Source organism: Carassius carassius, chromosome 29 (assembly GCF_963082965.1).
Source record: "Carassius carassius chromosome 29, fCarCar2.1, whole genome shotgun sequence".
NCBI classification, from domain to species: domain Eukaryota; kingdom Metazoa; phylum Chordata; class Actinopteri; order Cypriniformes; family Cyprinidae; genus Carassius; species Carassius carassius.
In genome coordinates, this window is record NC_081783.1 from 27,809,651 (window position 1) to 27,826,782 (window position 17,132).

General features: G+C 41.3%; 1 protein-coding gene across 2 annotated transcripts in view; it reads right to left on the reverse strand.

The window, feature by feature from the left end:
• The window catches only part of mgat4b (alpha-1,3-mannosyl-glycoprotein 4-beta-N-acetylglucosaminyltransferase B), a 155,371-nt gene that overhangs the window by 25,187 nt on the left and 113,052 nt on the right, over positions 1-17,132 (reverse strand). For both annotated transcript variants that reach the window (XM_059516505.1, XM_059516504.1), the window contains exons 7-8: positions 1,931-2,006; positions 1,303-1,417 (exon numbers count right to left, since the gene is read on the reverse strand). In XM_059516505.1, coding sequence (XP_059372488.1) covers positions 1,303-1,417; positions 1,931-2,006 — 191 coding nt within the window. The remainder of the gene's footprint in view (positions 1-1,302; positions 1,418-1,930; positions 2,007-17,132) is intronic.

A 17,132-nucleotide genomic window follows, 5' to 3' on the forward strand; every position in this document is an offset into this window, starting at 1 on the left:
TATGTAAGCTTTTGACTCTTCTTAAGGCTAAAAAAATAACATAACATGTTTGTAAATATTTAGGAAAATGTACTCTGAAATGTGCGTTTTGGGCAGATTCTGGGTCAGAATTGCAATACCCACTTCAACCGCTAGCAGGCAATACTACATCCTGCACAATGCTCTGGGAGCAGAGGAACATTAAAACACACATTAAATCAACTTATCAAATTACAGTGCAAGGCTCGTCGCATGTCCTCAATCTGGCAAACCTGTGCGAGCATCTAGTCGGGAGAAATGGCTCTCTCCAATATTTTGAATTTGGAATGCAGTACACATTTCAATGTATGTAATGGTGCTGTCTGCAATTTTTTGACTGTACTAAAGCATAAAAATACCATAGCGTGTTTTCTAAACATCTGCAAAGATAAGTTTTCAGAAAAACAATGCTACAGCCAGTTATTCTACTTTGAAATGTGTGTTCTGTGTCGGAATGTCTGTTTTTGTTTTGGTCCCTGTGACTGGCCCACTGCCAATTTACCCAATAGTATTTCGACACTCAGGGTTGCCAGTTGGCAGAAAACAAAGCGTATCGTAGCCATGGAAGCCAGCCAATGGACGCGGTCAGAGATTGCAGATTCATCCCAACCTACTGTTAAAAGCCTCGGCATCCACCTAAAAATGACCAGATGAATAATAAACATATAACATGTATAAAACAACTTGTCACCTTACATTGTAAGGCTTTTTGACTAACACTAAGTTTTTGTGATTCCTTGCTCCATCTTGCAACTGAAGAGGAGGGGGCGGGAGAAGCAAAGCTTTCCTATATTTCGAATTTGATTGCACTACCTATTTCAATCGCTAGCTGTCAATATTACTTCCTGCACCTTTAACAATATTCGTAAAACAGTAGATGAGAAGTACCCAGATGAGCTACTACATCCGCTGAAGCACAGATTGACACGTTACTTTATCTTTTACACTAGCATCTATATAGACAGCAGCGATTGTGAAAGTTTTGTTTTCGGATAGACTGGCATATTGCCAATATAGTAAAACAGAATCAATTAAAAACAAATGCTGAAATGAATTCAATATTTTCTCTGATCTGTGTGTAAAGAATGATTTTCATTAGTGACCTCAACAGTTCATCCACCTCTGGGACAGAACCAGCTTTGACATCTATTATAACAGTTTTCTTCTGGTAACAGTGAGAAGGATCTTTCTGTTTGGAAGAATTCAGTGTGAGTTTGGCTGTGCTAACATACAACGACAGCAGTGTAAGACACAGTCCCCAGTCTGAGTTTGAGTAAGACTCACCGATGAAGCCCAGCTGGGAGAACTCAAGAATCATCCACTCCTCTGACGGCTGCTGCAGGGCGAAATTCTTCATTGTGGTGAAGTAATTTGGCCGTGCAACAATGTCATCCTCTAGCTGTGAAAGAGAGAGAGAGAGAGAGAGAGAGAGAGTGAAGGGCAGACAAGCAGCTGTGAAGTGGATTTGAATCATTTGCATATAATCGCCGACAACTTTAATTTTTTTTTCTGGCTATCTAAGGCTAAATGATTTAAAGTGGTGTCATTTTCCAGAAGTTCATCTACTTTCTTCTTATCTAAACGCCCACAAAAAACTGATCATAAAAGAACATGCTACAAAAGAAGTGCAAAAGTGGCCTCAAAGATCAGCTTGTCTTTATAAGAACTTTCTTTTTCCTCTGGAAGCCATTTCCCACAATTCCCATAAAAGAAATACAAGACAAGCTGTCAAGGTTTATTTCAACCAGCTGACAGTACATTATTACTTATTCACTGCATCAATACATGCACAAAAAAAAAGAAACTTGTGGAACCAGCTCATGGACCCATCCATCTGAACTCGTAATTATGTCCGTGTTCTATCCAAGTATGAGAATCTGTTCTGTTCTAATATGCATAATCTTAATCTTACCTGTACATAATAAGTCCCTTTAGTCTGGGCATACATCATCAGGAAGCAGTAATCCAGGTTCTGCTTTGTTCGCCATCTGCAAGAACAATCATCATATGCTTTAAAAAGAATTATACACAGCTACACATACAAAAACCAACAGGTTGGAGATAATGAATAGTACTGTATTTTTCCGGACTATAAATCGCACCTGAGTATAAGTCGCATCAGTCCAAAAATACGTCATGATGAGGAAAAACACATATAAGTCGCACTGGACTACAAGTCGCATTTATTTAGAACCAAGAACCAAGAGAAAACATTACCGTCTACAGCCACGAGAGGGCGCTATATGCTGCTTAGTGTAGGCTACAAAAGCAGTGAGCAGCATAGAGCGCCCTCTCGTGGCTGTAGATGGTAATGTTTTCTCTTGGTTCATTTCTCTTGGTTCATGTCAAATTAATTGTGATAAAAAATTTGCACCTGACTATAAGTCGCAGGACCAGCCAAACTATAAAAAAAGTGCGACTTATAGTCCAGAAAATACGGTAACAGAGACCTGCTGTTTACAAGTACTAAGACAGTGAGTAATGGATGTTTGTCGAGCCACATGGATATTTATTTAAATTATAAGCTCAAAAACTGACAACAAATGTTAAAAAACTCCTTTAATTTAAATATTGCACATAATGACATGTCACATCAGGTTTGAAGTCAGTTGTCTTGGTTTCTTGCATGTCTCATCAATGACAAAGCGATGAGTCTTGATGTGGAGCTGAATGAGAATTTGAGATACAACGCAAGGGAACATTCAAGTCATTGGTTGGAACAATGAAGAACAAAAAAGGCTTTTCCCAATCAGTTGGCATTTTGAGACCACTTTACTTGTTAAAATGTAGTTGTCAGTTTCCAAGTGCAAGACAGGCAATTATATGAGATCACTTGTAGCTTAATGTGGAAGAATGCAACTTACGGTTTATGGAAATTGGCAGGATGATATCTATAACTAAGATAATATTACTATAGCAGGGTGGGAAAGTAACTTGAGGTTGGGGCAAAAATACCTCCAAACAAAGAGGTATGGGGTCCGAAAATGCGCCAGTGTGAGTTTTTGTTTTGAATATTTATTACATAACCTATGACAAGAAAAAAAGTGCTGTTTTTGACAATTATCACCATGAATAGAAATTCAATTTTGATTTTATAAATAAGAAGTCAATATCAAGTCACATTTTAGGCACATGTTGTCAATATTGTCTGTTTTAGCTCTATTTAGCAAACAACAATTTTGTTTTAAACAAATCCACATTAAAGTTAAGTAACATACATTCTTCATTAATCTGCGTTTTTTGTTAATCAGGTGTTTTGATCGATAAACCTAACCCTAACCCTCACAGGACACTTTGTGAATTTTTACTTTCTAAAAAAAAACTCATTCTGTATGATTTATAAGCGTTTTGAAAAATGGGGACATGGGTTATGTCCTCATAAGTCACCCTTTCCTTGAAATACCTGTGTCATACCCATGTCATTATACAGAGTTGTGTCCTGATATGTCACAAAAACAAGAGCGCGCACACACACACACACACACACACACACACACACACACACACACATACATGTATATAAACACACATCAATACCAATATCAATACTGGGGGGGGGGGGTGCATGGGATTTCCCCCTTTCTGGTTAATGTATCCCTGCCTCTGCTTAATTATTTTTTATCCCCCCCTCAAAGTGATCACTGCTACTACACTATTGGCGAGACGGATCACAAAACTTATCACGGATCCGTGGTTTGATTGAAGTCAATTTTATTTTACAAAAAATGCGCTACTTTGGCTGGCGCGTAGTCTCTCTGTATTCACTACTCTGCAGACTTGCTCAATGTCCCGCCCACGGCGCTATCTGATTGGTTACACCTCATGAGTAATAGCCTATCAACACTTGCGAGACGGTTGAAGCCAGGTCTGCTGGGCAGTGGAGTTGCCAACTTGGCCATTTTGTCGCTAGATTTAGCTACTTTTTTCCAAAAAAGTGAGTAGCGACAAATCTAGCGACTTTTTGGGCAATCAGTTATTAGTCTCTGAGACTCTCTGGTGCTGCCGCACGAGGTCTCTCTTTCCCAGCGCGAGCCTCTTTCTCTGTATCTGCTGTGTTCAGCGAGCGCAGAGAGGAGCAGCACTTTCAGTAAAAAAAAAAAAAAAGATATTCTGTTGCTTCTAACTCTATTTTACAAGCAAGTTAAGCCGACATCAGTCACAGCACAACCACTGACTTTATCGTATGTGTATTTGATTTCATTAGTGCAGATTAATGTTTGAGAGCTGGTTATGTAGTCTTAATGGACCGCGTTTCAGTCATTATAATATTCATTCCGTTGTCTGACAACAAAAACATTAAAATATAGTAATAAAAACAGTTTTATTGAGATTCTGTAGCCCAGGTACATGAACTGCCCTCAGCGAGCGCAAGTTGCGCTGAGCCCAAACCAGGAGGCGTTCCGCCAACCTGCACATTCTCCACTGCCAGCATTTCCAGACAGTTGATATGTTGGAGCTTTTCCCGTTCTGACCACAGGCCAAAGGACGGTCTGCCCTCGAGAAGCGCTCCCCATTTCGAAGTGGAGGCGCCCGTCGACACCATCTTCACTCTCGAGGAAGTCCCCAGGCTTACACCTGATTGGTACCAGTCGTTCGCTGTCCAGGGTTTCAGGGCTGTAACGCAGCTCTGATTGACCCTGAGACGCAGCCGACCAGATACCCACGCTTTCAGCCAGAACTGCAGGGGGCGCATGCGGAGCAGGCCCAACTGAAGAACTGGAGATGCTGAGGCCATGAGACCCAGCATCCTCTGAAATTCTCTGAGCGAAACGGTCGCGCCGCAGCGGAGAGAACTCGGTGTGCGCTGAATGCCCAACGCGCGCTGTGGTGACAGCCGCGCCGTCATGGAACGTGAGTCCAAAGCTATACCCAAAAACAGTATCGTCTGACTGGGGTTCAGCGAACTCTTCGTCCAGTTGACACTGAGACCGAGTTTCTCGAGGTGATCGAGTAAAATGGCCCCGTGTTCCACGAGCTCCGCTCGAGATTGATCCAGAATCAGCCAGTCGTCCAAATAGTTCAGCACTCGCATGCCTCTGAGTCTGAGAGGAGCGAGCGCTGCATCCATGCACCTCGTAAACGTACGAGGGGCTACGGACAAGCCGAACGGCAGGACTGTAAACTGGTATGCCTGGCCCTCGAAGGCGAATCTCAAATATCGCCTGTGACTTGACGCTATCTGTATTTGAAAATACGTGTCCTTCAGATCTATTGACATGAACGAACGACATCTGCGAATATGCGCGAGGAGTTTTCTGGTTGTAAGCATTCTGAAACTGTGTTTCACCACTGCCTTGTTCAGCTACCTTAGATCCAGTATGGGCCTGAGACCCCCGTCTTTCTTGGGCACTAGAAAGTATCTGCTGTACACCCCCCCCCCCTCGCTTTGAGCTTGAAACACAGGCTCTACAGCCCCTTTGCTCAACAGTTTTGACATTTCGGCCCGAAGTATGAGTGCTACTTCTGTTTTGACCGTAGTTTCGACGCGCGCTAAAAAGCGCGGAGGGCGTCGAATAAACTGTAGCGAGTAGCCTCTCTTTATAATGCCAAGCACCCAATCCAAAACCCCTGGAAGCGCTGACCATGCATCTGCATGAATGGCTAAGGGCTGGATGCGAAGCGCGCTCTGTTGACCGGGCAACGGCGGCGCTTCGGTGCGCTGCACCATGGGCGTTACGCCTGTGGCATTTGAGGCGGGGAGCGCGCTGATCACAGCGGGCAGATCGCTCCTCCTCGACACCGTTCCGGTGCTTAACCGATTGAGGGAGGGTTGAGCGGGTCCCGTGGGACTCGTGATGTTTGCGAGTAACTGTGGGCTGCAAGCGTGCACATTTACCGCTTTCGACTCGCTGACTGCCTGGGCAGAGCGTACGTGCACGGGTTTCGTTTTTACAGAAACCACACGCCGTGTGTGACATAGTGTTTGTGGGCACTGAGGAGTGGGCACGTTTACTATGTAGCGCGCGCGATCGACCTGAGTTGATCTTATGGGCGCGAGCCCTGTGTGCAGGGCTGTGCTTACATGTGGAGATGGGCACTGAGGAGCGGGCATCGTCACTACATTTATAGCACCATCGGCCGTGGCCGGAACACCAGACATAACACTCTTTTCGGGAAATATCTGGGTAGCCGTGATAACGGCTTTTGTGTGCAGGCAAGCGGGCACTCGTGCAGGCTTGCGCGTTGCAGAAAACACTGAGACAGTCACATTTGTTGGAACTGCGACAGCGGCGCGCTTGGGTGAGAGCTCGGCCGGAGCGGAACTCGTACACCGGCGCTTTCCTAGCAGTGCTAGGATGACTTCGGGGCTTCCGGTTTCACCTTAATCCTCTGCCGTGACTCCCGCGGTGCGGGGCGACGGCTGGAAGAGCGAGAACGGGGTCCCGAGCTGCATTGCTGACGCTGTCGCGATGAAGCAGCTGGAGGCGGTGGGCGTGACTGAGAGCTTTGTGGGGCCGGTCTAGCGTGGCTCGCTGCAGAACCGGAGTGCTTTGGCAAGAAGTGCTTAAACGCTTGTGACGCTTTCTGATCCTCGACGAATCTCTCGACAAACTCGTTGCCAGAAGATCCGAAGAGGCCAGCAGGAGTCAGCGGGGCGTCGAGGAACGCAGCGCGCTCAGACTCCGCCATGTCCGAAAGCGTTAGCCACAAATGTCTCTCAGCCACCGTAGCGGAAGCCATAACCCGTCCCATGGCCTGTGCAGCGGATTTAGTAGCGCGGAGGGAGAGATGCGAAGCACTCCTCAGATCCGCGAGACAGATCGCTTCAGGTCCCATCTCATCCAATTTGCGGAGGAGATCGCCCTGGAAGATCTGCAGCGTGGCCATGGTGTGAAGTGCAGACGCAGCCTGCCCAGGAGCGGAGAAGATCCGTGCAGCGATGACGTCATGCGGCAGGCTTTCGATGGCAACGCTGCTTTAGTCCGCCGTCCAGCAGAGGGCGGGCAAAGGTGCGTTGCTATAGCCTGTTCCACCGGCGGAAGTGACTGGTAGCCTCTGTTTTTAGCATCGTCCAGTGTGGAGAATGCTGGCGAAACAGACGAACGAGTTCTCGCAGAGAACGGAGCGTTCCAAGCTTTCGCCACTTCTTCATGAAGCTCAGGAAGAAACTGGGCATGCTTCGAGCTGGGAGAAATACCCTCATCCGGGAGAAAGCTACCATCCAGCCGGGAACGAGAGGGGGGCGCTGGTGCAGACCACTCGAGGCCGAGGCTCGAGATCCACTTCCTCGGAGGACGCGGCAGCAGACAGCGGGCGCTGACCATCGGGAAGCGATGCAGGGGAGGCCGGTGAAGCGAGCTCGGTTGAGCTGGAGGCGGTTCCGGTAAACGCTGGGAGCGGCGCTTTTTACGGCGCTGCAGGCGAGTCCTCAGAGTCACCATCGGCAGTAGCTCGCAGTGAGGGCAGCCGCCATCAGCGAGCGCGAGCGCTGCATGATCCTCACCTAGGCAGGAGACACAGATGACGTGACGGTCTCCTTCGCTGAGCGGGGCTCTGCACGAGCCGCACAAGGGCATCTTTAAAAAGACGCAGCTTTTTTACGAGTGTGCATCGCAGGGCGAACACACACAAGGATATAAAAGGATATAGGCGCCGGAGAGCGCAGCAGGAACGGCAGTGAAAGACGGCGAAGGCCAGCAGCTTCAGAAGTGGCTCGTCCCGCTGAGATGCTTCTCAGACGGCGCTTGCTTCCTTCGTGATCCAACGATGCATGAGCTTCGCTGAAGAGATGAAAGATCAGGTGAGTCAGCCTTTTCGAGCTCCTTTTATAGGGTTGGGCCACACCCGTTTCGGCGGGAAGTGGCATGAAGGGCGCGAAGCGCCCTCATTGGTCTGATGTTGCATCAGCCTGCGCTTGATAGGCTGTGCAGTTGCCGCAGAGCAGCCAATGAGCGAGCGAGCCGTCTCGCCTATGGCTGTGTGCTGCTGCAAATGCGCTTTACAAAAATTCAAAATTAAGGATAATTTTTTGCTTCAGTATTTCGTGAAAAGAGACTTTTCCCGTTGCGTCTTAGCTAAGACGCAGTACGAGAGAACTCTCGTAAGAGAACTGGAAAACACCCATTTGGATCTGCACAGTTGGTCAGACGTTCAAACAAACAGAGTAATGGATTGAAAGTCCCACACAGACACAGTGTAACTCTCATCAGGGAATCAAATTATGAATGGCCTACGTTGACTATGTATATTATACTAGGACAGGAAAAAGTATTTGAACAACAAAAACTGACTCACTTTACATTTAAGAACTATATAAAACTGTTTACAGCCCAGATGGTGAGTGTGTGTAGTGTGTGTAGTGTAGTAACTGGATTTTAACAGGAATGACCACATTAAACGTGCCAATGTTAAAAGATGGAGTCAAATGATAAACACACAAGTCACTGTGTTTCACACAAACTTACACACACATAGAAATTCAGCATTTTGGTAAGCCTCTGTACTTCCTGTGAAACCCTGCAGGATGCAAATTATCAGTTTTTCAAGACACACACATGCACGCATAGGTGCATTTGTAGTTTACAGGGACTCTCCATATCTGTAATGGTTTTTATACTGTACAAACTGTATTTTCTATCACTCTTCACAAACCTATTGCTTACAGAAAACTACTGGCAATTTCATAAAACACTGTTTTGTATGTTTTTAAGCCTTTTGTTTTACAAGGACACAGGAAGTGTCCTCATAAACCATGTTTATATTGTAGTACCCATGTTAGTATACACATTTGTGTCCTCATAAACCATATACTGTCCACCAGAACATACAGTACACAGTGATCTTGTGACGAGAACATGAAACCTCTGGCATATTTTTTACAAAAACTCTTGTCTCTGCTCTTATTCAACATGGAATATGATGAAGGACATGTAACACTAATGAGCTGATGGTATTTCAGCCATCTGTTCCATATTAATGAATCCTGACTCTCTAACACATTCTGCACTCAAAGACCAGAACGTGAGTAAACAAGGACCTTCGTTTTACAACATCTTCCAACATAATTCACCATTTGGGGCGCCGCGATGTCGGCAACATCCTGGCGTGGGTTACAGTTATTACACCTATTGAAACTGTCCAGGGATACCCGCGCGAGCCTCAAAGAAGAAACAAAACACCCACATTCCTAAACACACACACAAACCTTTCTTTACGCTCTTTATGTAAGTCCTTAATAATATGTATTTTGAATAGGTTTGTGTGTTGCATAGAATGGTTAATCCTGTTATGCGAGGATAATAAATTGCTGACTTGTAAATTGGAAATGTTTCTCCGAATTTTAATGTTCTCAAATAGAATCATGAGTTGTAACCCTACCCCCCTGACCAGGTCGTAAAACTTTATGACCTAACTGACAGAACAGCAAAGCCAGATCACTGGTACCTTTTTTCAATGTATTCTAAATGTATTGAGTATTGCCTTTTTGTGCAGTAGATGTTTCCCCATATAAATTGGAGTATCTGCAGTTTTATCGTGTGTTAATCAAACTTTAAATGTGTGTAATTCTGCATTTGAATGTAACGTGGTGTTTCTATCAGTTATATATGTCATTTATGGTATCTTTATAATCGTAAAAATCCGACTGTGTCGAATCTCGACGACCAATTACAAAAAGATGCATCGTTTCAGAAATACAATCTTCCTTAAGAAAAATGTTCAATTTCTGTCAGCTATAACTCACGCGAGGGGGTGTTTCCCCAGAGACAAAGGAACGTTTTTCCCGCTTCAGATCGCGGACGTTCATTAGTTGTTCACGCAAACAGAGGCGTGAACCAGTCAAGCCATAAGAACTGACCCAGGAAGTTCCTCCCTGTCTTCTCTTGTTCTTCTTGCTCTTCTTCGCGCTCTTGGTCCCCACTCGTCTATCGTCTCTGATCTCAGCACGGCGGCTGAGAGAACAGCCTGTTCTCATGGCTCCCTCGGGAGCTTTCATCTCCGTTGTTTTCATTTCTTTTACTTACTAAGTTCCTCTCTACACGAGGAAGACTAATTCTGAATCATTAAGATTGTTGGACCTTTCAAATATTGCGCGAGTCTGCAGCAGCCCCGGAAGACACGAGAGAACACGCCCAATCACAAAGAGACCACATGCAAGTATCATTCTCTATGGAGATTTAAATGCTACTTAAAGTTTGTCTATTACCTTTTCAAGGTAATTTGATTCGTTGCTTTCTTTCAAGGGTTACTGTCTGTGAGTTTGTATAACTGAGTGTAATTCTGTGACCGCGCATATTCTCTCACCTCTCTCTCTCAACCTCTCTCACTCATTCTCTCTCTCTCTCTCTCTCTCTCTCTCTCTCTCTCTCTCACTCATTCTCTCTCTCCCTCATTTGGATTCCGTTATGTCTTGTACAAAGTTTACTGTCTGTATTGTCGTACGCGTATTTACTCTGTGTGATTTGTAGTTTGATGTACACTGTAAAAAAAGTCAGTAAAATATACAGCAAAACACCGTCAAATTCCAACGGTAATGGAGAGTAAAACCAAAAACTTCCTTTTACTGTATTAAATAGATTGAATAACCGTTAATTGTGAGACTGGATAAAACTTAGTTTTTTACTGTAATAAAATGTTGAAATTATAAATATTTTCTGTGAAAACAAATAAATATGCATACATTTTACAATTAAATATTGTAATGTTGAAAATGTCCGAAAACCTTAGATTTTACGGTATTGAGTAAAACTACATCTTTTGGGGTTGTGCACATTGGAATTCACAGTATAAATCTGTAGATTTTTAAGCAAACAAAAACATCAATTTTTACAGAAGCAAGATGTTAAAAAATAGGGTCCACCATAATAATACAACCAGTAAATATCATTTAAAAATATCAGCAGTAAAAGACAATAAAATTGATAGTATTTTTTATTTTAAAATTCAGATACTGATATACAGATTATATTATAACTTTTTTTTACTGCAAATATCCGTAAAAAGCTATAGAAAGTTGCATTTTTTTTACATAGAATTACTGTATAATTGACAAATATAATTGTTTTTTTCTACCATGATTTTGGTAAAAAAATACGTTGTCTACTGTAAAATTTAGGGTTACAAAACCAGTATACCGTATTGTCTTTTACAGATTCCACATTTTTTTACGGTATATTCCTGGCAACCACAGCTGCTGGTATTTTACCGTAAATTTGACAGTTTTTTTTAACAGTGTATTATTAGTTCAATTATTAAAAACTAATATATATTCATGATTGCCTCTGTCTAAACGCTCACATCGCGAGCCAATGAAATGTCTGATCTTTAGCTACAAGCTCTTTACTTTTTAGTAACTGAAATTTCATAATGATAGGATAATGTTTTCATGGCCAGAGAATATTTTTCCTTGAATTATAAGAAGTGATAACTTTATTGAAAGTTGATAAGTTTGATTTGCGGTAATTTACAGTAAGAGATATCACTATAATTGATATGAAGAATGGAATATTGACAGTTTTTTTTAACAGTGTATTATTAGTTCAATTATTAAAAACTAATATATATTCATGATTGCCTCTGTCTAAACGCTCACATCGCGAGCCAATGAAATGTCTGATCTTTAGCTACAAGCTCTTTACTTTTTAGTAACTGAAATTTCATAATGATAGGATAATGTTTTCATGGCCAGAGAATATTTTTCCTTGAATTATAAGAAGTGATAACTTTATTGAAAGTTGATAAGTTTGATTTGCGGTAATTTACAGTAAGAGATATCACTATAATTGATATGAAGAATGGAATATTGACATATTAATGAGTAAATTACAGTGCCTTGTAATGAGTTATTGATATATACAATTGACCTATTTTTCATCTTCAATAATTTTAATGTAACTGTCATATGATATATATATATATATATATATATATATTAATCATATTCCTGATTAATTATTAAAATTCCCTATATATCATTTGAGTTAATTATAATGTACAACCCAGTGCGGCTACAGACATAACCATCAGGGTGTAAGAAAAACCAACATTCCATTGAAGCTTTGATGCAGTTCAAAACAGGGCTCTTGTTTTCTACAGAGATGCAAACCCAACAGGAGTGAAAAGTTGACAATGATTTGACATTCCCCCAGGAAGGACATTAGCAAAATATCATTTTAAAATGAGGATATAGAGTAGCATGATGATACAGAAAAAAACTCACCATTATTATTATTATAACTACATTTTCTTTATTTTATTGAATTGTAAAAACTAAACCAATCAAGAAACATATTACTACAGTAAAAATATACAATTGTAAAGTAGAATAAAAATGAGTATTTAATAATAATAATTTTATTTTACAGAACAAAATTACAATACTAATATTAATGTCTGTCGTAATTTCATAATTTTCAAATGTTAAGAAAAATTAAAGCTTCTCTGAGCTAATCTCAGATCATTATTTAGTTTTGTGCAAACTTCATTTAGCCAAAATTTAAAATTCTACTTCTTGTTACAAGTATGGTAGAACCATCACTACAACAAAAGACTGCTTTGTAAGTAATCTTCCTGATGTATCCGAATTCCTTAGCTTACCCAAAACCTCAGAACAACTTGATGATGATGTAACAAAAAATATGGACTCTCTCTTTTCTAGCATTTTAAATACAGTTGCTCCTTTACGCTTAAGGAAGGTTAAGGAAAACAGTATGACACCATGGTATAATGAGCATACTCGCACCCTAAAGAGAGCAGCCCAGAAAATGGAGCGCAGCTGGAGGAAAACAAAACTAGAGGTATTCCGTATTGATTGGTGGGAAAGTAACCTATCCTACAGAAAAACATTAAAAACAGCTAGATCCGATTACTTTTCTTCTCTTTTAGAAGAAAACAAACATAACCCCAGGTATTTATTCAATACAGTGGCTAAATTAACAAAAAATAAAGCATCAACAAGTGTTGACATTTCCCAACATCACAGCAGTAATGACTTTATGAACTACTTCTAAAATCGATACTATTAGGGATAAAATTGTAACCATTCAGCCATCAGCTACAGTATCGCATCAGACAGTGTACTATAGATCCCCTGAGGAACAGTTCCACTCAGGAAATAGGAGAGGAAGAATTTTATAAAATTGTTAAATCATCTAAACCAACAACATGTATGTTAGACCCTATGCCCTACGCTCCTAAAAGAGGTGCTTCCAGAAGTCATAGATCCTCTTCTTACTATTATTAATTCCTCATTGTCATTAGGATATGTCTCCAAAACCTTCAAAATGGCTGTTATTAAGCTTCTCATCAAAAAACCACAACTTGACCCAAAATAACTAGTTAATTATAGACCGATCTCGAATCTCCCTTATCTGACCAAGATACTAGAAAAGGTAGTATCCTCACAATTATATTCCTTCTTAGAGAAAATGATATCTGTGAGGATTTCCAGTCAGGATTTAGACCGTATCATAGTACTGAGACTGCTCTTCTTAGAGTTACAAATGACCTGGTCTTATCATCTGATCGTGGTTGTATCTCTCTATTAGTGCTATTGGATCCTAGTGCTGCATTCGACACTATTGACCACAACATCTTTTGAAATAGCATGGTCTAAATCATACATATATGACCGCCATCAATTCGTAGCAGTGAATTTAGAGGTATCATATTGATAACAAGTGCAGTATGGAGTACCTCAAGGCTCAGTAGTAGGGCCGCTACTCTTCACGCTCTATATGTTACCCTTGGGAGATATCATCAGGAAACATGGTGTTAGCTTTCACTGTTATGCTGATGATACTCAGCTTTATATTTCTTCGTGGTCCGGTGAAACACACCAATTTGAAAAACTAATGGAATGCATAGTCGATATAAAAAACTGGATGGCGAGTAATTTACTGCTAAATTCTGAAAAAAAAACAGTTGTTAATTATAGGACCTAAAAACTCTGCTTGTAATAACCTAGAACACTGTCTAAGACTTGATGGTTGCTCTGTCAATTCTTCGTCATCAGTTAGGAACCTAGGTGTGCTATTTGACTACAATCTGTCCTAAGAAAGCCACTTTTCTAGCATTTGTAAAACTGCATTTTTCCATCTCAAAAATATATCCAAATTACAGCCTATGCTCTCAATGTCAAATGCAGAAATGTTAATCCATGCATTTATGACCTCAAGGTTAGATTATTGTAATGCTTTATTGGGTGGTTGTTCTGCACGCTTAGTAAACAAACTACAGCTAGTCCAAAATGCAGCAGCAAGAGTTCTTACTAGAACCAGGAAGTATGACCATATTAGCCCGGTCCTGTCAACACTGCACTGGCTCCATATCAAACATCGTATAGGTTTTAAAATATTGCTTATTACTTATAAATCCCTGAATGGTTTAGCACCTCAGTATTTGAATGAGCTCCTTTTACATTATAATCCTCTACGTCCGCTAAGTTCTCAAAACTCAGGCAATTTGATAATACCTAGAATATCAAAATCAACTGCGGGCGGCAGATCCTTTTCCTATTTGGCGCCTAAACTCTGGAATAACCTACCTAACATTGCTCAGGAGGCAGACACACTCTTGCAGTTTAAATCTAGATTAAAGACCCATCTCTTTAACCTGGCTTACACATACCATACTAATATGCTTTTAATATCCAAATCCGTTAAAGGATTTTTAGGCTGCATTAATTAGGTAAACCGGAACCGGGAACACTTCCCATAACACCCTATTGACATCATTAGAAGAATGGCATCTATGCTAAAATTTGTCTGTTTCTCTCTTATTCCGAGGTCACCGTAGCCACCAGATCCAGTCTGTATCCAGATCAGAGGGTCACTGCAGTCACCCGGATCCAGTACGTATCCAGACCAGATGATGGATCAGCACCTAAAAAGGACCTCTACAGGACAACTAGAGCCCCAGATACAGATCCCCTGTAAAGACCTTGTCTCAGAGGACCACCAGTACAAGACCACAGGAAACAGATGATTCTTCTGCACAATCTGACTTTGCTGCAGCCTGAAATTGAACTACTGGTTTCGTCTGGTCAGAGGAGAACTGGCCCCCCAACTGAGCCTGGTTTCTCCCAAGGTTTTTTTCTCCATTCTGTCACCGATGGAGTTTCGGTTTCCTTGCCGAGCAAGGAACTAACTGAGTTGACAATACAGACAGTTTAACTGAACAGAGTTGACATCACTGAAATCAATGATGAACTGCCTTTAACTATCATTTTGCATTATTGACACACTGTTTTCCTAATGAATGTTGTTCAGTTGCTTTGACGCAATGTATTTTGTTTAAAGCGCTATATAAATAAAGGTGACTTGACTTGACAAAGAAAGAAGGTGTGGTTTCAGTAACACAGTTAGTGTTGAAGCAGTCATGTCAGGGAGATGCTGTGTGTATCTAGGAGAAAGCAAAAGCAAAAGCACTTTATTTGACCTTCTGAAAGTAGATGCATTTAGTAATCTTTAAGTTTACTTACAACAGAACAGCAATGCATTTTATGGACGATCGTTTCGTGAACCTATGAGATGAGGTCATTCTGACAATCTGCTGAATCAGCTACTGTAAGTATGTTTTGTTATTAGTATAAGTATTTGCTATTGAATGTTCAAATGCAGAGTTTTGCGCATTGCTTGCCGTGTGTGTGTGTGTGTGTGTGAGTGAGAGGGAGAGAAAGAGAGAGAAAGAGAGAGAGATAGCGAGAGAGAGAGAGAGAGAGAGAGAGAGAGAGAGAAATAAAGAGAGAGAGAGAGAGAGAGAGAGAGAGAGAGAGAGAGAGACGGTCACACAGTGGAGTCATCTAGCTGTCATCTAGCGGTCTTATCCGTCCTTGTTTTGTGTTCTACAAACACATACGAGCTTCATCACTGTCTGTCACGTGACTTTGTTCCCCTTTCAACTTGAACTGATGGTAAAACTAAGGATATTATTAAGTGTCTTTACATTTATTTTGAAAGATAAAGCTCATGATTATGGAAAGGGGCATTATATTTCTGACGAGTGCTTGCAGTGTTTGGCCAATAACAATGCACTGGGTCAGTTGGCCAATCAGAGCAGACTGCTCGTAAGAAGGAAAGGCTCTGTAGAAAACGAGCGTTTGAGAGAGACGGGGCATAGAGGACCTACAACAATGTAAAGTATTTAAAAAAGAATGTGTTTTTTTGAACATTAAAGCATGTCAACATATTCTGTTAAACCAAATACACAAAATAATGATCTTTAAAAAGGCAAAAAAGCATTATGTAAATAATTATATCACACCTAAACTTGTACAGTATTCAGGTGGTGTGCAGTGACCCTCTTTATCTCCTGATTTCCTCTTTTCCTCCTGTGGAGACATATATAGATGTACACTGCTTTCAGTGCCCTGTTGGCTAAACTTACATGCACCCTATTTAGAAAAACCTGTGAAAACTGGTCAACAACACTATCCCTGACATACAGATGGTAGCTTTTCTCTTTTTCCCAGATGTGTGAGATGCCACCAATTCGTCCAGGGTCTCCCGAGGATACATCTGTCCAATTTGTCACAACACACGCCGCACACTCACAAACTCTAGTTCAGTCACGCAATGTCAGATTAAAACACACTAAATCTCGTAAACTCATTTTGTTTGTTTACAGACCGGTCTAAATCTTTAACCACTAAAAGACTTGATTTCATTTAAAGTAATGAACAATAAATGAGTTTGATTTAATGTGTGTAAAATAGAGAATTCCACTCATGCCACCAAACACTGAACCAAATGCTGAGGCATTTGAATAAACAAATGCAAGTCCACGTGTGGTAAGTCCACACTTGAGGAATGTATCTTCAAAATATAAACACCACCTGGCCTTCAGTACGTTTAAAAAAACATGAATATTTGAACTACTATGCTTGCAACACATTATTAAAAAGAAACAGATCTGGTCTAAAATGGCTTTGTATTTTTCTTAGCTGATTGGTTATTGATTTGTGTGTCTGCTTGATTGGGGATTGATTCATCTGCCTGTCTGATCCAGCACTGATCTGTTCATCAAGGTGCTTTGGGATCAACTGGTAGGTCTGAGCATTAGTCTCTAGTGTCCTGATGGTTTATTTTAGGAGAATGTGAAAAGACTGTCCAGAAAGGAGCGCTGCTGTTTTACCTTACACAGAGATGTTACTGCAATACTGATGAAGATTAGGTTGT